Here is a 21948-nt window from a genome sequence, read left to right as displayed (position 1 = left end):
GTCGCCAGTATCCTCCGTGGAAGTTTTTAAAGCCATGAACATATGTGGCATGAAAACTGTATCTTGAATGATGAAAACGTGTATGTAATATGCAATCATTTTTTGTTTTGTTATTAAAGCTATCAGATACATGTTGGAGAAATTTTTCACCTGAGTGAACAACAGAAGAAAGTTTAAATCAATCTATAAATCAAATCATCTCTATTGGCATTGTTAATCTAGAAGAAAGTAGTTGCATATAGAGTAGTCATAGCAAGGACGGTTAGTCTGTACTTCCAGATGGAAGTTTTAAAGTTGTTCAATGGCAGAATTTTCCACCAAAGTTAGTATAGATTGTGTGCTATTTTAGAAAAGATGGCAACAAGTTAACTGATTTCTTTTTTTCTCTTCAGTATTTGCTTTAAGAGAAAAATCCTGAAGCTAGTAGAGGTTTCTGATGCCAGGAAACCATTAAACATGAAGGTATATTTAGTAATCAGGGTGACTTAGCTCATGGTAGTTGGCATACGTAGGATTATAACTTGCATTCCAGTTATTTAAACTATGATATTCTTGATCAGGTTGGATGTACTGTGAGTAGAAGATCTCTTTCCCCAAGAAATAAGATGGAGAAAGTCTTTGGAGAATGGCCTCACTGAACTGGTAAGTTAGCTTTCTCCGGATTTTGGTGATTTCTCCAGTTCTTCCATAATTCCTCAGTGCTCTGGCCATTTTCTGGTAAGTCATGGTCTTCCGGTTGCCTTTTCTTTTTCCCCAAAGTTCTGCTAGTCTTTCTTTGTTTTTTGATACAAACTGAAAGATGCCTTTGGTTTTATCTACCCACTGAATACAAGATGACATCTCGGGGTTACACAGGGATTCATGAAGGTATTCAAACAGTCGGAGCTTCTTCCTGCCTAAAATGGAGGAAAGCAATGTCAAACTCCATCGTGGTTGAACAGAGAACATCCTCAGGGTTTGTTGAGTGACTACAGAATTACAAGCTGCATTAGGACTAGTTTTCCCTCCTATTCACCCTCTTAGGAATGTATTTATGGCATCATTTTCTGGGACTTAAAGGTCAAGAATCTACTTGGCCAAATGAAGTTTCAACTGGACCTTGGGGAAGATGTCAAAAATTTTGTACTGTCCTTTATTGGAAAGGAGTCCCTGGGTGGTACAAACAGCTAATCCTCTTAGCTACTAACCAATAGGTTGGAAATGTTGGAGGTTCGAATCCACCCAGAGACACCTTGGAAGAAAGGCCTGATGATCTACTTCTGAAAAATCAGTCACTGAAAACCATATGGAGCACAGTTCTACTCTGACACATTAGGTCACCGTGAGTTGGAATCAACTCCACAGCAAGAGATTTTGTTTGTTTTTTTCCCATCGGAAGCAGGCCCTCTTTACCTGAGGCTCCCATTTGCCATGTGGTCTTTCTTCACAGTTAAATCTTAACTACCAGGTTTATGGTTCAAATGTTACGTTTCCTTCAAAACCACAAAACTAAGCAAATTGAACTTCAAATTTTTGTGGTTTTAAAGAGAAGCTTCAAAAGCTATTTCCAGAAAGCAAGGGGCTTTATTCTAACGAGTCAAGTCAAATGAGGTAAAGAATGTGAATGCATTTTGTAGATGCAAAACTGCATGCAAATATAAGGTAATATTAATGGGATTAATAATGACTTAGGTTAAAAAAAAAAGGTAACTCTGTGACTGCATAATTACTTGAAAAACAAAAAATAGAAAAAAATTGGAGTGGAAAATGCCAAAAAGATTTTCATGCCATTTTCACATTATTTTTACGAGCATTGAAAATAGGCATTGTGATATTTTTCATTGCCATGAAATGAAATTATTCTTTCAGAGCTTTTATCTTTTTAGGAGCACAGCCCTTTATATTTCAAAATAACTTGACAGGAAACTCGGACGATTCACTGTGGTGGTTTTTGTTTGGTTTGTTGATTGGATTTCTTTAACCTAAGAGACAGACAACCCATTCTGTGACTTCCGAATTGGCCTGTAAACATTACATTCCATCAAATCTGTCAGTAGCTAAAAAATCCACAGCCAAACTCCGTTTTCCCTTTGAGAAAGTAGGATAGTGGATTCCCAAATTACTGCTTTAAACAGTCTCCGGGGAGCAATACGCTTGAATCAGTCATCATTCATCCCAAAACCTCAAAGGGTTTTTGCCTTATATTATCTTGAGTTTATGACTTGAGAAATGTAAGGGACTTACCAAAATACACATGAATTAAAGTCACAGCCTTAAACAGAACACTTCTGTCTCACATCCGGCAATCAAGTCAATCATAATGGATCATCATCTTTTCAAATTTGTTTTTAATTTGTAAAAAGCACTTAAATTTTTATGTTTTTTAAAAAATAAAAGTATTATATACTCATATTAAGACATTCAAATGGAAGCATAAGGTAAAAGTCCCAGTCTATCCTACATATTTCTAGAAAATATTTCTTATTTTTGCATATACAAACGTATGTTTATCCTTTAAATATTACAAAAATGGGATCATGCACTTTTTAAAGTAAATAACATATGCTAAATAAATTAGAGCAATATAGAGATTAGACATGTTCTTACTTGCCATCCAGTCAATTGCAACTCAAGGGCGATCACGTGTTACAGAGTAGAAATGCTGCATAGGGTTTTCTTGGCTGTAATCTTAACAAAAGCAGATTACCAGGCCTCTTCACCTGTGGTACCGCTGTGTGGGTAAGAACTGCCAACCTTTAATTTAGCAGTTGAGCACAAATTGTGCCACCAAGGGACCTTGAGATTAGACAGAGGTAGAATACCAAACTGTTGACAATGGTTGCTTCTGGGGACTAGAATGGGAAGAAGTGGAAAGATACACTTTCATTTATTCTCTACGTACTGTTATGTTCCCCAAAAATATGTGTTGTAACTCGTAACCCCTAACGAACAAATCTGTCTTGGAAGAAGTACAGCCCAAATGCTCTTTAGAAGCAACAGTGGTGAGACTTCGTCTCACATACTTTGGACATGTTATCAGGAGAGGTCAGTCCCTGGAGAAAGACATCATGCTTGGTAAAGTAGAGGGTCAGAGAAAAAGGGAAAGACCTGCAACGAGATGGATTGACACAGTGGCTGCAACAATGGGCTCAAGCATAGCAATGATCATGAGGATGGTGCAGGACCAGGCAGTGTTTCGTTTTGTTGTACATAGGGTCGCTATGAGTAGGAACTGACTTGATGGCACCTAACAACAAAAACAACATGCCCATGGTATACTGAATATACCATGAACTGCTAGAAGAACGAACAAGTCTGTTTTGGAAGAAATACAGCCAAAGCGCTCCTTGGAAGCAAGGATGGTAAGACTTCGTCTCATGTACTTTGGATATGTTATCAGGAGGGACCAATCCCTGGAGAAGGACATCATGCTTGGTAAGATAGAAGGTCATCAAAAAAGAGAAGACCCTTGAGGAGATGGATTAACACAGTGACTACAACAATAGGCTCAAACATAGCAACGATTGTGAGGATGGCGCAGAACCAGGCAGTGTTTCATTCTGTTGTACATATGGTCGCCATGAGTTGGAGTCTACTCGACGGCACCTAACAACAACATTTATCTCCCAATAATGAATGCCCAAAATATTTTGAAATTTTGTCCTGTTTCAAATGCATTCCTGTTCAGGTGGAAAGCTAAGATCTAAAAACATAAAATGCTGGTTGATGTGTCCCCTCATGGCGTGAGGCCACACACACAAAAGACATCAGTGGAAAGATATAGACTTCACACCCTGGAGTTTGTGTCTTTTAAGAAAAACAGATAAACAGCTGGACAGAGGTGAAAGTGTTATTCCCCTTATATTACTACCATAGTTCAGTATTCAGTATCAATGTACAGAGATACACTATATTTTATCTCTGTGATTTTATACATTTTTCATGGTTAGGTTAAAATATTATTGCATATTTAGAATTTTCTGATTCTAGAATACACTGTACTGTTTTATGTAGGCACAAAAAGTTACCCCTAAAACTGTTCATGTCAAATACTTTTAAATAACTATCATTTTACAATACAAAGTATCACTTTAAAAATTGCCTTGAAAAATTGGGATGTATCTTGGATACATCTTATACCTTATACACTAATGGATATGGTGAGTTCCAGTTTTTTACAATCACAACATTGCAATGAACATCCTAATACATACACATATATACACACATATACATACATACACACACACATTCACACACACACATCTTAATGGCATTTTGAGAAATTATCCAGAGTGCCAGGCTATGAACTTGACATTTTACGTGTACTTTCTCATCTAGTCTTTACAGCTATCTTACAATGTAGATGCAACTATTATTTGTTGTTTGAATGAGAAAACTGTGGTAGAAGGATTAAGTAATTAGTCCAGCTTAAACAATTAATCCAGAGCCCAGTGGATTATACAGTGTCTAAGAATCAAAAGGAATGAACATTGAAAATATTGACAGATAATGCCAAATTGACATTTGTACCAATTTATACTCCCTCCAATAGTGCATGAGAGTGTGTATAGCCCACATCTTAACCAACAGAGGATATGACTGAGCTTTAATGTTTTTGCCAGTCTGATAGATGAGACCATCATCTTAAATTTATAAAGTCATGATTTCACATTTATGAAATATCAAATTTTTTTTTTTTTTGCAAAAAAAAAAAAAGGATTTCTATCTTAGGGCCCCATAATCAGAAAAATATTGTGAAATGGAAAAGTTTCCCATTTAAACCTGTAATATAGACATGGTATTCTTGAATACAGGTTTATTTGAACTAAATGATACTTTGCAGCTTCCTAAAATCTCTGGGAAGCAATAGAAAGTTTCACTGAAGGTGAATGGCTTACAGTGGCTTAAAGTGACTCAGTCAGCCAGAGTTAAATTATCCTCAAGTGTGATAATGTTTTGCTAATACAATTCCAAACTCAGATATGAAATCTCCTTAAAGCTGCTTTGAGGAAGATCTAGTACTTTTGCCTATACAGGGAGTAATAGATCAACATACCTTTTCCTCCCTTTTGCTGGAGAACAGCAGGTTGTACTAGCTGGTTTTCAGTGATTTTCTGCAGAGATTGATGAATATTTCCTTCAAAATAGTAGTCCGCAGCACTGTTCTATATAAATAATGCAGGAGAATGTTAAGTGGGACTTTCTCTGTGGTCCCCAACTGGCTGGAGGCAAAAAGAGTGCTAAGCGTGCCCATATTATAAAAGTTACTGCCCCCAGCTGCAGCCAGATGTTTCCCCAGGGCAGAACAGTCCTCAAGGATCAACCCTCTTCCTCTCCCATCTCCCAAGTCTATATAAGGAGAGGAACAAGGGACCGGGGGTAAACTTTGGCCCTCCTACAGAATCTGAGGTGTTCTGTGTCCTGCTTCTCCTTTACCCTCTAAAAAAAGCCCAGTGAGAGAGAAGTCTCCAAAAGAATCATTAATAGAGATTGAAATTCCAGCAAGAAGGAAAGCCAGGCTTCCATTCTTACATTGGATGCCCGTCTGGGTAAGAGGATATAAGAGGAGAAAGATGGCGGCCAAGGGAGGGCAGAGCTGAGAGAAGGGATCAAAGGAAACAGCCTGTGTTCCATGTGGCAAGGATATATAGGTCCCTATGGGTTGACTGGAGCCCTGGTGGTGCACTGGTTAAGAGCTTGGCTGCTAACCAAAAGGCTGGCACTTTGAAACCCTATGGGGGTAGTTCTACTCTGTCTTATAGGGTCGCTATGAGTTGGAATAGACTTGACGGCAATGGGTTTGGTTTTCTTTCTTTTTTTTGGTGAGTTGATTGTAGCCCTGTTGCACAGTCATTTGGAGCTTGGCTGCTAACAAAATGGTGGGCGATTCTAATCTACCAGCTGTTCCTTGGAAACCCTGTGGGGCAGTTCTACTCTGTCCCATAGGGTCGCTATGAGTTGGAATAGACTTGACGGCAATGGGTTTGGTTTTCTTTCTTTCTTTTTTTTTTTTTTTTGATGGGTTGGTTGGAAGTCCTGGTGGCACAATGGTTAAAGCACTCAATTCAAACCCACCAGCAGCTCCATGGAGAAAAGACCTGGAGATCTGCTCCCATAAAGATTACTGAATAGGAAACCCTATGCGGCAGTTCTACTCTGTCCTGTAGGGTTACTATGAGTCGGAATCAACTGACAGCAATGGGTTTGGTTTTTTGGTGGGTTGATTAGACACTGTGGAAGGTGCTGGGCTTGAACCATCTTACCACACCCCTCGTAAGAGGGCTGCCTTGCAGGCAGAGCCCCCAACCACAAGAGGCTGTGTGGTGCATGCTGTGGGATGGGAGGTGAAGTGCAGGTAGGGCTGCCAGATTTAGCAAATAAAAATATTGGGCATCCTATGTTTTACTTGGCAACCCTTAATGAATGTGGAAGAGGCTAAACTGGAACCAAAACCGACCCTTCAAAGAAATGTCTTGTGGAGAGGTTCTGAGAGAACACTATTTGCATGCCTATCTCACACCAAAAGCAAACAAAAAACCCTCAAAAATCCATTGTCTTCAAGTTGATTGTGACTCATGGCGGTGACCCCATGTTGCAGAGTAATACTCTCCTTAGGGTTTTTTTTTTTTTTTTGGCTTTAATCTTTACAGAGGCCCTAGGGTGGCACAAATGATTTGCATTCACCGACTAACTGAAAGGTTGGCAGTTCAAACCCACCCACCAGTGCTGCAGAAGAAAGGTCTACAGCTATGGCAATATAGCAAATGGTGGATGGGTAACCACAGACTTCTGGAACCTGGGGCACTGGGCCTTGGAGGGGACTACTGACAAGGCTAGGCCACCCCCATGGGACTCAGTTCCCTTCTGAACACGTGGGGAAGGAAGGAAGGCTCTGACCCAGATTTCTGTGGTCAAAGCTCACAGAGAAAACCTACTACTTTTATTTTCATGGGATGGTCCAACCGTGTCAACCACCTCCAAGCAGTTTGGAATTCAATTCCGGGTTTCTCTCATCATGGGCCAGCAGTGCTGAATTAGGACCCCTTGTAATGATCCCCAATCCCTCGCTGGCAAAGGAGCAAGGAAGAGCATGGAACAGCTTGCACATCTTGGAGGGCCGGAAGGTATCTAGCCTGATTTGGAGAGAAGTTTGGGCTGGCCTCTGTAAGAGGTCTGAGACTGAAGGGAGCAGAAACAAGAGGCAGGCTGGGGGTGGGAGGCAGATCAGAGGGCTTGGCCTGGAAAGAGGAAGAGCAAGGAGGACGAGAGTAGGGAAGGGGGCAGCTGAGAGCAAGGCTGACACCTGCTGCCCTCAACCCTCAAGCCAGGGATGGTGGGGCAGCTGGTCCCTGGGAAGAGCTGGGTCTCTGGGCTCCCTAGGCACTGCCCGTACTGGCTGGGCCAGGAGTGGGGTGGGAAGTGAGAGGCAAGGCCCAGCAGGGGACAGGGGAAGGAGCTGCAAATTAAGAGCCCAAAGAAGGGGCTGGAGGTCTCCCCTCTTCCCAGGGTCACAGCCTAGGAGGTAGGGAAATGCAGAGTCTGCAAATAAAGCCTTAAGTTTCTGCCCTTCTGACTCATGGCAGTGACCCCATCTTGCAAAGTAGAACTGTTCCACAGGGTTCTCTTGTCTGTAATCCTTATGGGGTCCCTGGGTGGTACAAATGGTTTGCACTCAACTACTAACTGAAAGGTTGGCAGTTCAAACCCACCCACCAGTACTGTGGAAGAAAGGTCTGGTGATCTGCTTTTATAAAGATTATAGCCAAGAAAACCCTACAGAACTCCATTCTACTCTGTAAGACGTGCGGTTGCCATAACTCCGAATCAACTTTGAGGCAATGGGTTTGGGTTTTTTTTTTTTTTTTTTTTCATTTTTACCAAAGCAGATTGCCAGGCCTGTCTTCTATGGACCACTAGCTGGGTTCAAGCCACCAACCCTTAGGTTAGTAGCCAAGAGTAAACCATTTGTGCCACCGAGGGACCTGCCTGTCTCACAGAAGACCATTAAAGACTGTCAAAGGTACTCAGGGAAGCTGATTCAAACAGAAGCTCCTTCAAAGAGGGGGTTAGGGTTAGGGCTAAAGTAGGGTAAGTGTTAGGGTTAGGGTAGGGTTAGGGTTAGGTCTAGCTTTAGGTTTAGGGGCAGAATTAGAGCTAGGGAAAAGACTAGCGTTAGGGTTAGCATTTGGGTTAGGACTAGGAATAGAGCTAGGGTTAGGGCGAAGGCTAGGGCTAGTCTATGGTTAGAATTAGAAGCAGTGTTAGGTCTAGGATTAGGGTTCAGGTTAGGTTAAGGGTAGAATTAAGGCTATGACTAGAGCTAGTATTAGGTTTAAGGCTAGGGTAGGGTTCGGACTAGGGTTAAGTTGTGAGACATGTGCCCTTTTCCCCTCATCCTTCCTTCCTTCTTTAACCCCAGAGGACCCAGACCCATAAAAGGGACGTGTAAGAGGAGGGAAAGAGGAAGCATCTACTTTAAGTCCCTTGAACAGGTCAAGCCTGTGCCAGAGATTGCAAAGAGACTGGATAGAAGTTGAGTTTGAGACTGAAGCTTTAAACTAGACATTTAATAACCAATCATGCCTGGGAAACTATAGAATCTGCCCAAGATGTCATTAAGGGACGGAAGGGACATTTGACATAGCATGGTTGAAGATGATCATAGCATGAGTGAAGAAAAATAAAAATCATTTTATATTTATACTCCACCACATTAATACTGCTTTATTAACTGGATACATTAAGAAAATAATGTTCAAGAACAAATAATGGAGAGATGGTGGGGACATTTTCCTTTGCAGAAAGCTTCTAAAACAATAAATGAACTAGTCCAATGCATGTAGTGGAATGAGTTGGGACTGACTCGACCGCCCCTAACAACAACAATGCATGTAGCGACCTCTGAGGTTGGGAGGGGATCAAAGGTAAAGTCAATGCAAGATTGGCTTGGATCTTTGCCCAATGGCTTTTAGGGGAACCCTAACTTTTTATAGTTTTCTAGATGGACTGGAGTCCCTGGGCAGTACGCTTGGCTGCTAACCAAAATGTTGGCAGTTTGAGTCCACCCCGAGGTGCTTCAGAAGAAAGTTCTGGTGACCCACTTCCAAAAGCCACTGAAAACCCTGCGGAGCAGTTCTACTCTGACCCACATGGGGTCACCATGAGTCAGAACTGATTTGTTCGCAACTGGTTTTTTTGTTGTTGTTGTTCGTTTGCTTCTGGACGGACTAAGAAGAAGCAGTAACCTGGGAACCCTAACCATGCCGCCTCTTTCTGGAAGTAATTCAAACCACTCTGAGGCTGGATGGAGCCTGATGATGAAGGACAGTTTCTCTTGACACCATTACTGACAATCATCCACTTTGACCATTGAGTTTACATTACTACTGACGGCTGTTAGCAAGCCTTTTCGGTCAGTGCTGTCCTTAAGCTAGGTTTCAGCTGGCACACTCCACATGGAAGGCTGGCACCAGTGGGACATTTGCTGTTTGTTACTCGGGGGTGGTCTCCTGGGAAATGTACTCACGATTACGGTTCTCCAATTATAGACAGGTTCCTCTGTAGGCAACATTCCATAGCAACTGGAGTTTCCTCTGACATGAGGGCAATGGTTGATGAAAGCCAGGTAATTTTTGTAGTCTAATTTAAATACAGAGAAAGAAACTGAAAGTCAAAGTTTATAGCATTTAGTTTATATCGTTTTTGTTTACATAATTGCTGCCTCCTCCTCCTCCTATGTTCTCTCATGGTGTGTATCGCATTATGCTGGTATTACAGATACTTGTTTACATATTCCATTTCCCTTACTAGCATACATGCTTCTTGCAGGTTGAGACCCCAAGATTTCTTTTATCTTAGTATCCCCACAGTTAAAAAAAAAAAAAAAAAACCTTTTGCCTTTCAGTCAGTTCTGACTCATGGCAACCCCATGTGTTATAGAGTAGAACTGGTCCGTAGGGTTTTCTTGGCTGTAATATTTACGGAAGCAGATCGCCAGGACTTTCTTCCAAGGTTGTGCTGGGTAAGTTCCAACTGCCAACCTTTAGGTTAGCAGACAACCGCAAACCACTTGCGCCATACCCATGGACCTATTCCTGAAATACCCTGTTTAAACTCAATAGGCGAAATGTTTGCATCTTGTCTAAGCTATATCCCTATAGTCTATAAGACAATAGGTAAGGGTCTCTTGTTCACCAGATAGAATGTATCTATTTGTAAGATAAATTAGAACAGTTGCAAAGCCTTTTCTGAAAAGTCTAAATAACATGTCTATTAGATAAATGGAGCCCTGGTGGCACAGTGGTTAAGAGCTTGGCTGCTAACCAAAAGGTCAACAGTTCGTAAAAGCTTGTGAACTGCCATTTAAGATACTCCACTGGTCTCACCCCGTCTGGAGCAAGGGAGAATGAAGAAAACCAAAGACACAAGGGAAAGTTCAGTCCAAAGGACTAATGGATCACAACTATCACAGCTTCCACCACACTGAGTCCAGCGCAACTAGATGGTGCTGGGCTACCACCACCGACTGCTCTGACAGGGATCGCAATAGAGGGTCCTGGACAGAGATAGAGAAAAATGTAAAACAAAATTCTAACTCACACACACAAAAAAGACCAGACTTACTGGCCTGACAGAGACGAGAGAAACCCCGAGAGTATGGTCCCCACACACCCTTTTAGCTCAGTAATGAAGTCACTCCTGAGGTTCACCCTTCAGCCAAAGATTAGACAGGCCCATAAAACAAAACAAGACAAGACTAAAGGGACACACCAGCCCAGGGGCAAGCACTAGAAGGCAGGAGGGGGCAGGAAAGCTGGTAATAGGGAACCCAAGGTCGAGAAGGGGAGAGTGTTGATACGTCTTGGGATTGGTAACCAAAGTCACAAAACAATTTCTGTACTAATTGTTTAATGAGAAGATAGTTTGTTCTGTAAATCTTCATCTAAAGTACAATAAGAATTTAAAAAAAAAATTGTCATCAAGGCAAAAGGTCAGCAGTTCGAATCCACCAGTCGCTCCTTGGAAACCCAATGGGGCAGTTCTACTCTGTCCTCTAGGGTCGCTATGAGTCGTAATTGACTCAACGGCCACAGGCTTTTTTTGTTAGATGAATAAATGCCAACCAGATAGTAATAATAGCAGATAATTGTAAGTCTTTGTATTTCTGTGTAGAATGTCATTCACCACACTCTCTGTATTTTTATATTGAGACTTTACATTTAATTAGGCTGGGTAACCATGGATGATTTTTGCCTGGTTAGAAATAATCCTAGACGCCTTAGGTAAAAATGGGCTTCTCTGTTCCGGGGGCTATTCTTACATGCATATTTGACCAACAAGCGATGTGACGTACCAGCGTAAGAGGAGGAACGGCTTATCTTTACCTGGGGAGTACTGAAGATCGCCTGTTGAGTGTTGCCTCAGTACCTCAAAGGCATCTTCAAATGCTTGACCCAGTTTGTCTTGTTCAATACAAGTCTGTTAGAACGATGGCAGAACTCTGGAGTTATCATTATCAATTAATTTTCCTAATACAAAATAGTATTTGGTCCATAGGAGGATTTCTTAATTTTGTCATTATTGACATATTGGGTCAGATTAGTCTTTCTTGTGGGGACTGTCCTGTGCATTGTAGGGTGTTTAGCAGCATCCCTGGCCTCTACCCACCAGATGCCAGTAGTAACACCACAGTCATGACAGTCAAAAATGTCTCAGACATCTGCAAATGTCCCCTGGAGGGCAAAATCAATGCCAGTTGAGAACCACTCTGTATAATACAGTATTCAGGAAACAGTATTGATTCTATAGTATGATAACATTTAATATCCTTACAAAACTTTTAGCAAAGGATTGTAGAACAGGGGAGGTGGACTTGGAAAAAGGGGTCAAGGAAATATTTTCAATCGAACAGAATATGTGAATCATTAGTTAAAGATGAAATGCTCTTAAATTTCAAAAGCGTGTCTCTAAGACCTAAAATTGAACTGTTTCCCAAAGCATTTCATGCCCTTATTAGGATGATCCAGATAGTTTAACTTTAAATTGGAGGGAGAGTAAAGAGATTTTAAATGCCAACTTACCATGCTTCATTAATAAATTGATGATTCTGAAAAAAAAGTTTAATATGTAAAAAGGAGTTAAGTATGATCTTTATTTAATTTGCCACTGAATTAAAAGGTCTTGCTTAAAAATATTTTCTGAAAATATCTTATATAAACCAAAAACACCATGTGAATTTTCTTTGATGAGTATGAATTTTCTACAAAATTTCCTACAAACATTTCTTTTTGCTTTTCTTCTGTTACCAAAAAATTCAAAGTTAAAGTAGCTAAATAGAGTTGTTTTAATTTACATTAAATCTTATTGCCAAAACTGTTTACTTATAAGATAATATGGAGGTAACTGAGAGTATGTATCAAAACATTAAGTATTGCAAAATTCTTGAAGCATGACAATTCTTTTTACCTTAGCATAACCCAAAGCCAAACCCATTGCTGTGGAGTCAAATTCTGAGTCACAGTGACCCTATAGGACAGAGTAGAACTGTCCCATAGGGTTTCCAAGGCTGTAAATCTCCTGCAGAGTGGCTGGTGGGTTCCAACTGCTGACCTTTTGGTTAGCAGGTGAGCACTTAACCATTGCGCCATCAAGGCTGCTTGTACTTTAGCATAGCTCTCCATTTATAATTTTTCAGTGTTTTTTCAAACAACTTTAGGTGTCATGGAGCCCTCTAAGGGGCTCTAATATTGCTTATCATTTCATATAGCATATCCAGCAACTCCTTTTATAGAAGTTCTTCACATTTATCCTGCAAACACAATGAATTTACTCTTTAGCATTTAACCCTGCACAATGTAATGATGTAATATAAACAAGTCAATATTATAAATATTCATATCAATATAATAAATGTCAAACATCAAAATTCTACTCTGCTCAATTAAAAAGAGAATATGAGAAGAAAATACATAAATTAATGGTTAGGTTATGGTCCCTAAAGAAGTGTTATTCAGTAGTAAATATTTTCGTAAGGCTATGTCAATCTTTTTCAGTTAATTGTGCCTCAACTCATCAGCATCGAAGCAAATGTGTACTTTGAAATAAGTACTTAAAATGAAGCTGCCGGCTTTGACTAAAATACCCCCAGCTCAGTACAACTACTTCTACCCTTAAAAATAGTAAACCCAAAGGGAAGGAAAAGCTTGAAAACATTATCAATGACTTCAATAATTTAAAATTTCCTGTAACACAACAAGCAATCAATAAGAAACACTAAGCCAAAGGAGAAAACTAACAGTTATTACAATGTATTTTGAAAAACTTACCAGGAAGAACACTTCAACCGTTTAGGAAGATGCTTCATTAATATCAGACGTGTTAAAGACAGAATTGTTTAAGAACTCACTGGCAGAATGGCATTAAGTAGCTGTTTTTAAGGAAGTGCTACGAGGGGATTTTTTTTAAAAGATACAGTGCCTTCTTAATTTCTATTTCATGATACAGCCAGCAAATACGAAGAGCTATTATTTTGAAAGGGCACATAATCTTTTGTGTTCTATGGGTCAAAAGCAGTGTAACAAGCCCTGTGAAACCTCGGCCCAGTATAGGTTGCAGCTCATCAAGCCTGCATACCCCCAATGGAAACCTCTGACCTATACAACTCTTAAGGAGACCTGGTGGCACAATGGTTAAGTGCTTGGCTGCTAACTGACAAGGTCGGTGGTTCGAACCTATAAGCATGCTCCGTGAGCGGAAAGATCTGGCGATCTGCTCCCGTAAAGACTACAGCCTAGCAAATCCTATGAGGTTGTTCTACGCTGTCAGGTAGCACCCAACAACAACATACAATTCTCAGGGCCTTGGGGTGCAGTCGGTTTGCTCTCGGCTACTAACTGAAAGGTTGGCAGTTTGAACACACCCAGCAGTGCCACAGAAGAAAGGCCTGGAAATCTGCGTCTATAAAAATTAAACAAACCAGTTGCTGTCAAGTCAATTCCAACTCATGGAATCCCCATGTGTTACAGCGTAGAACTGCTCCATAGGGTTTTCTTGGCTGTAATCTTTATGGAAGCAGATCAGCAGGCCTTTCTTCTGCGGTGCTGCTGGGTGAGTTTCAACTTTTAGGTTAGCAGTGAGTGCAAACCGTTTGCGCCACCCAGCCAAGAAAATCCTATGGAGCAGTTCTACTCTGTAATACGTGAGGTCACCATGAGTCATAATCTACTTGATGGCAACAGGATTGGTTTGGTTTACACAACTCTCACCCATCCTTTATTTCTAGTGCGTCTCCTCCAATTCTGGACCCTATATTGCCTTTCTTACCTGGACTATTAACAGCCTTCATTCTGGCCTCCCAAATCTGTTCTTTCCTCCTAAAGCAATTTACTCAGGGTAGTTCACTGATCCCTTACTTAGTGATCTCAGAGGCTTAGAGCCCTTGCCCCGGCATTCGAGGTTCTTCGTTCATGTCCAGCCTCGACCTTATTTCCACCACTCATGTCAGAGAAGGCGAGTGGGTCCATGCTACTGTCTTCCCTCTATACTGGATCCAGAAGAGGCTCTAAAATGGTTTAAAAAAAAGAACTCTTTGCCATGGAGTGGACTCCGACTCACGCATGGCAACCCCACGTGTTACAGAGTAGAACTGCTCCATAGGGCTTTCTTGCCTGTAATCTTTACAGAAACAGATTGCCAGGTCTTTCTTCTGTGGTGCTGCCGAATGTGTTTGAACCTCCAACCTATTGGTTGGTAGTGGAGCACAAACCCTTTGAACCACTCAGGAACCCAGAATGGTTAGCAGAGGCTTATGGGTGGTGATCTGGTTGAACATACCTTGAAGCTACTGCATGTACAGAGCAAACCCAGTTCTCTAATTGAGTTTGAGAACCCTCAGCCTTACATGGGATGGCTTTTGGTGGCTCTGATGGAAATTTGGGGGAGAGGCCTCAAGCTTCCCACCAAGCTTCCTCCTGGCACTGCCCTTTCCTGACTTGTGCCAGCCTTGGCACTGGGCCCTCCATTTATAATGCCTCCTTCCCAGTACACCCACCTACCCATTCACCCCTTCCATCTTACCTGTCCATCAGAGTCCCACCTAGCATCCACATGTGCCAGGTAGAAGTAATCTTCCCCTCCTCTGAGACACACATCTGCATCTCCTTTACCTAGTTTGTAACCTGCCATTTTAACAGTTGTCACATTTGGCCAGGGGGAAAACCGCCTAAGAATTTTTTGTAAATCTTGTGGGTGGGGAGAGTGAGGTGGGGGCGCTGTTTAAAAACTGCGTGTGATTTTTCTGTTTTGCATTCTTGGAAGGTGAGCTTATTTTGATATGGGACTATTGTTCTAAACCAACTACTTTTTTGACCTAATTTGTTATGCAAATGTAAATGCACCGCCCACTTCTGAAATGTAGATGTTATAATAACAAGTATAAAACCGCAATCACTAATGGTGATTTGCTTTTAATCTGCACCAGCCCTTTGTCTACACCGATCACACCCATCATTGTTTCAATCATTCAACAAGTGTATATCACTGGGCATTTCACTCTGCTGAGTAGCGTTCTACACCCAGGAGCTACAGCACTGAACAAGTTCTAATGAGAAGATATTACAAACAAACAGATAAGCAAAGTAGAGAATTATCAGATAGTGGTAACTCGGAAAAAAAAAAAACAGTTGACATCGCTTGGATTCCGACTCATAGCAACCCTATAGGACAAAATAGAACTGACCCATAGGGTTTCCAAGGAGTGGCTGGTGGATTCGAACTGCCAACCTTTTGGTTAGGCAGCCGATCTCTTAACTGCTGCACCCACCGGGGCTCCCCTAGATAGTGGTAAGTATTGAGAAAGTAAAAGAGAAAAAGTTAATAGAGTGCATGTGATGATGGTGAATGGCCAGGAAAAATCTCTGAAGAGGGAACCCAACCTATAAGCTGAAACCAAAGGGTAAGAAGGAGTGAGCAAAAGAAAAGCAGAGAAAAGCAGGAGAAGGCTATGAAAAAAGATTGGGAAATAGATGGTGATGAGGTTGTACAATATTGTGAATGTAATTAATGCCACTGAATCCGACACCTAAAATGGTTAGAATGACAAATTTTATGTTATATATATTTTATCATAATTAAAAGAAAAAAACGATCCAGATCTCTGGCAGAGGTAATAGCTCGTGTATAGAAACTGGGCTGGAAATGAGTTTGCTTTATTCAAAGCACAGAAGGAAAGCCAGTGGGTCTGGGGCAAAAAGAGCCTGGGTGACAGAGAGGCAAGACTGGACATACAACCCAAGCATCAAACCTGAAAGAATCAAAACGCACAGATGGGAGTGGTTACTTGCATAGCACCATTTCACAGATACAGAATCTAAAACTGACGTTCAAACACGTGCAGTGATTTTTCTAAGGTCCAGCTGCTAGTGAGAGGTGGGCTGGGTGGGATCCAGGCCTGGGTCCATCTGACTTCCATGCTCTCCACCACCGTGCTGGGCTCCTCTATCTGCACTATAGGTTCCTTTAGGGCAAGTTTCTCAGTCTCCAAGGCAGGACCTATAGCACCCAATAAGTGCTTGTCACGTAGTGCAGGCTAAGCATTTGAAAAATGAACAAAAAAGAAAAAAACACAAGTGACTTTCTAAGCCAGCATTGTCTCTAGAGTTTTATTCTACAGGATGTTAATAAATGGATCCTGAAGAAAAGTACTGAGTGGAAGCGGGAGTTGCTGCTTTTGTTAGTGCTTTTATTAGCTTTGTTAGTGAAACCAGCGAGTATATTGAATACATTTTGATACAACCGTCTATCAGAGATGAGAACAGAGAAAACAACCTTGGGGTCCTTTGTAGGGCTAAGGTGTGAAGATGCTTTAGGTAACTTGAAAAGAAGAGGCAATAGCTCTTTTAGCATTTTTAGAGGTCATGGCTTCTTCCTTGATAATCTGATGAAAGCCAGGAGTTCTCTCCCCTGGAAAAAGCCATTAACACACATTTTCAGGCAAATCCTCCTCCTGAGGCCCATGAACCTGGGTTTTAGAGCCCCGGCTACATTTTAGCACACGCGCACACGCGCACACGCACACACGCGCACACAGCATCTTTTTCTGGAGGGGCGGAGACACCATTGTCTCCCTCAACTTCAGAAGCATGCTGAGTAATAGGCTAAGGGCTAAAGGCAGAAAGGATCCCTGATTGACAGCTTCCCTTTTACAGAAGTTCATTGTCCTCAGTGGCAACTAAGATTATTTTAGAAAATCTTAAGCAACAGTGTGCCAGTCTCTAAATCATATTGTGCCAAGCTTCAGGTGAGAGATTGCATTTTCTGAGAATAGGGAACTGCAGAACCCAGGAAAAGGGAGACCAAGTTCAAGTCTTACCATTCCTTGCAATTTCTATTTAAACAACACAATTGTTTGAAGGATTGAAGAATTTGATATTAATATTGGTTGGATCTCTGGAAAGCTAATTAACAAAAGAATTTTTAGCAAACTGCGGAGAAGGGGCTAGAAAATTTCCTATGTCAGAGTAGAACTCAGAATCATAAACGATGAGATAAATAGTTAACCCTCACCCTCATTTTACTTGCAATAGATTATTCTTTGAAGGTCATTGAGACTTGTTTTGTGCCCATCATAAGGTCTATCTTGATGAATGTTCCATTTGCACTTGAAAGAATGTATAATTTGCAGTTATTGTATGTAGTGTCTTATAAACATCAGTTAGGTCTAGGATTTTCCATATCCTTACTGTTTTTTTGTTTTTGTTTTTTTTGTGTGTGCGTGCTTGTTCTATCAATTGCTAGAAAAGGGATATTAAATTCTCCAACTATAATTGTGGATTTGTCTGTTTTTCCATTTAGTTCTGTCAATTTTTGCATCATGTATATTGAAGCTCTGTTATTAGATACATACTCATTTAGAATTGTTATGTGTTCTTTATGAATTAAGCCCTTTATCACTATAAAATTTGTCTTTCTTTCTTGTAATCCTCTGTGTGTTGGAGTCTACTTTGATAGTAAATACACCAACTTTCTTATCCTTAGGGTTTGCATGACATATATTTTTACTTTCAACCTAATTCATCTGTCTTTATATTTAAAGTATGTCTTGTTAAGTAGCATGTAATTGGATATTGCTTTTTTAACCAATTTGAAAATATCTGCCTTTTTAGTGTTTAGTCCAATTTAGTAATTACTGATATGATTGGATTTAAGTCTACCATCTTGCAATTTGCTATTTGTCTCATTTATTTTTTGTTCCTTTGTTCTTCCTTTCCTGACTTCTCTTGGATTAAATTAGTGTTTTTATTATTCCACTTTATCTCCTCTGTAAGCTTTTTATAATATAATCCAATATATAATATGATATGATATACTTCTGTACTTTTTTTTAGTGAACTCTCCAGGGATTGCAATACACATCCTTAATTTACCAGAGTCTACCACTTCATGTATAATGTAAGAACCTTATTATAGTATATGTCTGTCTATATCCCCTCCCATCCTTTGTGCTACTCTTATTATAGATTTACTTCCACATATGTTATCACGATAGATTATATAAACCTCACGATAATGCTGTGAGGTGGTATTATTACCCCTAAATTCAAATTGTGGTTCCACACCTCCCAGTTGCATAAATGTAACCACTTAGTTTCCTCTTCTGTAAAATGTGAATAGTAATTTTACTTACCACATAGTGTAACTGTGAAATTTATCTAAGTAAATCCATCTCATGTACTTGGGACAGTCTTGGCATTTAATAAATGCTCAACAAATGTTTTCTCCTGCTTTATAATTATCCCTATTTTACAGATGAGGAAGCAGAGGTTCAGGGAGGATAAGTACTTACCCAAGGTCACACAGCTAGTGAGTGATAGAGGTGAAGGTTTTCAAACCAGTTCTACCTGACTCCATCCAGAGGCTCTCCGCCCTTCAACCTGACTTTACTTCCTTATCTATTGAGTGAGAATGAGAATGTGCTAATGGCCTTATGCCATAGGATTCTCTATAGGCTTGACAGTGAATGAGAAGTGTAGTAACGTACTATGATAGTTATTAGCATCAAAAAGGCCCCTATTTCACCAGATCTGGGACCTATGGCCTAGCTCATAACTAAGTGGCAGAACCGAGACTCAAAACCCAGGTCTTCCCTGGCAATATCTGGTGGCTCTTTCCAATAACCAGGTTGTCCAGATACTCTTCATAGGCTCTATGTATTTACTTTAATAGCTCCTACCAGTGTAGGAGTCCTGGTGGCACAGTGGTTAAGTGCTCAGTTGCTAACTGAAAGGTTGGCAGTTGGAACCCACAGCAGCTCCGTGGACGAAAGATATGGTAGTCTGCTTCCGTAAAGATTTACAGCCTTGGAAATCCTATGGGGCAATTCTACCCTGTCCTATAGGGTCACTATGAGTCATAATCAACTCACCGACACGGAACAACCAGTGTTTGTACCATCAGGGAAGTCATCACTGACACAAGGACTAGTAGAAAACCACCCAGCTCTACAGAGAAGGGTGAGACAATAGAACTACTCTCATGTCCCCATGGAGGCACTGAAGGGATGGTGATTTATTAGTACCCATGTTCTGAACCACGACTAATCCTGTGCAAGGACACAGCTAAGTTCTAATGACCTACTGGTATACCTGATTGCATTCTAGCCAGGGATTACTAGTTGCCATCAAGTTGACTCTGATTCATGGTGATTCCGTGTGTGTCAGAGTAGAACTGTGCTCCATAAGGTTTTCAGTGGCTGATTTTTCGGAAGGAGATCGCCATGACTTTCTTCTAATATGCCTCTGGGCAGACTCAAACTGCCAACCTTTCAGTTAACAGCCAAGAGAGTTAACCATTTGTACCACTCAGGAACTCCCTATACAGGGAGAGGGGAGATAAACCACGGATGAATTCTTTTTATTCTGGAACTGAAGTGCAAACATGTTACTCCATCTACTTCAGCCCTTCTGGCTTCAGAAGCTGCTGAATCTAACCCATTCATTAGCCCGGGAAAGGGAGAGAGGAACCACTCCTCCCTGCTTCTCTTAGTGGACTCAAAATGCCTATTTTTATTTTCTAGTTCACTAAGAAGACAGGCTGTCAATTGATTCAGCTTCATCTCTAGGTCCTTTCAGTTAAGAATATGTTGTTTCAGCAATTTGTGAATGACAGCTGTCCATGTTTCAGTGAAACCTACTAGCAGGGCCATAATGTCCTTTGTTATAATGAAGCAGCATCCAGTTCTCACAGAAGTTAGCTGGATACCTGAGGGTAAGGATGGGTCTTCTGAGCTCAAAAAGTTTGGAAAACTGTCACATTAGTGAGATCCCAAATTATAGCTATGATCCTATAACCAGTTATAAGTTTCTAGTACCAGTTGGAATTCATTATGAAATACATGGTCTCTTTATATTAAACTATTATCAGCTAAATGCAGTTAACAAAGAAAACACCCATTAAAAAAAAAAATCTATAGAGTACCTTTGGTAAGGTTAGAAAAGAAAGAGAGAAACCTTTCAAAGAGCTTCTTCAAGGAATTTTCAGTACTGCTTTGCTCCAGTTTTTCACTTGGATAAATTTTATAACTTTCAGAATAATCTTCATGGTAACTACCACCACCATAATCACATAACCTTATATTTTTGTAAGATTTGCATTTTCAGCATCATCTTCACTGTATTACTTTGACAACTCCAGAGGGGAAAAGACCACTCCTCACATGTCTATAATCCAACATCAGACCTCAATGAAGGATGAATAAATAAATGAGTACATTGTATTATTTAGCTCTCCCAATAGCCCTATGACGCCAGCAGGCAAGTCTTATCCCCACTTTGCTGGTGAAAAAATTGACAGAGAGATCAGAGGTCACAGAGTGAGTTAGTGTTAGATTTAGGGATTAGAATCTTCTCATCCTCAATTCAGCTTTTCAGATACGATCTCTAGGAAATGTTGACAGATAACAGCATTGCTTTAAAAGTTGTATCTTTCAGGAAACACATAAGCTAAAGGCAAGACTGCCTCAGTTTTAAATTTATTTTTATTAACAAAAAAATTTTTCAATGCCAAAAACCATTCTTACAAAGGTTTTAGCACATTGATTTTTCAAGTTTTTCTTGGTTTCTTTTTTAAGATTTATTTAAAAGTATGTTGTTGTTGTTAGGTGTTGTCACATCAGTTCCGACTCATAGCAACCCGTGTACAGCAGAACAAAACACTGCCTGGTCCTGTGCCATCCTCACAATCATTGTTATGCTTGAGCCTTTTGTTGCAACCACTGGGTCAATCCATCTCATTGAAGGTCTTCCTTTTTCACTGACCCTCTACTTTATCAAGCATGATGTCTTTCTACAGGGACTGATCCCTGCTGATAACATGTCTAAAGTATATGAGACAGAGCCTTGCCATCGTTGCTTCTAAGGAGCATTCTGGTTGTACTTCTTCCAAGACCAATTTGTTTCTCCTTTTGGCAGTCCATGGTATGTTCAATATTCTTCGCCAATGCCACAATTCAAAGGCGTCAGTTCTTCAGTCTTCCTCTTTCATCGTCCAGCTTTCACATGCATATGAGGTGATTGTTAACACCATGGCTTGGGTCAGGCACACCTTAGTCTTCAAGGTGAAATCTTTGCTTTTCAACACTTTAAAGAGGTCTTTTGCAGCAGATTTACCCAATGCAATGCATCTTCTGATTTCTTGACTGCTGCTTCCATGGGAGTTGATTGTGGATCCAAGTAAAATGAAATCCTTGACAATTTCAATCTTTTCTCTGTTTATCATGAGGTTGCTTATTGGTCCAATTGTGAGGATTTTTGTTTTGTTTTTGTTGGGGCGGAATCCATACTGAAAACTGTGGTCTTTGATCTTCATCAGTAAGTGCTTCAAGTCCTTTTCAGTTTCAGCAAGCAAGGTTGTGTCACCTGCATAACGCAGGTTGCTAAGGAGTCTTCCTCCAACCCTGATGCCACGTTCTTC

General features: G+C 40.6%; 1 protein-coding gene across 1 annotated transcript in view; it reads right to left on the bottom strand.

Moving 5' to 3' along the window:
• Positions 1–468: 468 nt before the first annotated feature.
• SPIC (Spi-C transcription factor) overlaps positions 469–21948 on the bottom strand; it is a 94077-nt gene continuing 72597 nt past the window's right edge. Inside the window, exons 2-7 of the mRNA XM_004374010.1 lie at positions 16360–16567; positions 15058–15158; positions 11367–11460; positions 9509–9621; positions 5039–5147; positions 469–896 (exon numbers count right to left, since the gene is read on the bottom strand). Of these exons, the coding sequence (XP_004374067.1) occupies positions 469–896; positions 5039–5147; positions 9509–9621; positions 11367–11460; positions 15058–15158; positions 16360–16567 (1053 nt within the window). The remainder of the gene's footprint in view (positions 897–5038; positions 5148–9508; positions 9622–11366; positions 11461–15057; positions 15159–16359; positions 16568–21948) is intronic.

Source organism: Trichechus manatus, unplaced genomic scaffold (genome assembly GCF_000243295.1).
Source record: "Trichechus manatus latirostris isolate Lorelei unplaced genomic scaffold, TriManLat1.0 scaffold00027, whole genome shotgun sequence".
Lineage (NCBI taxonomy): Eukaryota > Metazoa > Chordata > Mammalia > Sirenia > Trichechidae > Trichechus > Trichechus manatus.
Note: the sequence above shows the minus strand (reverse complement) of the source record. Positions and strands in the feature narration are given on the sequence as shown.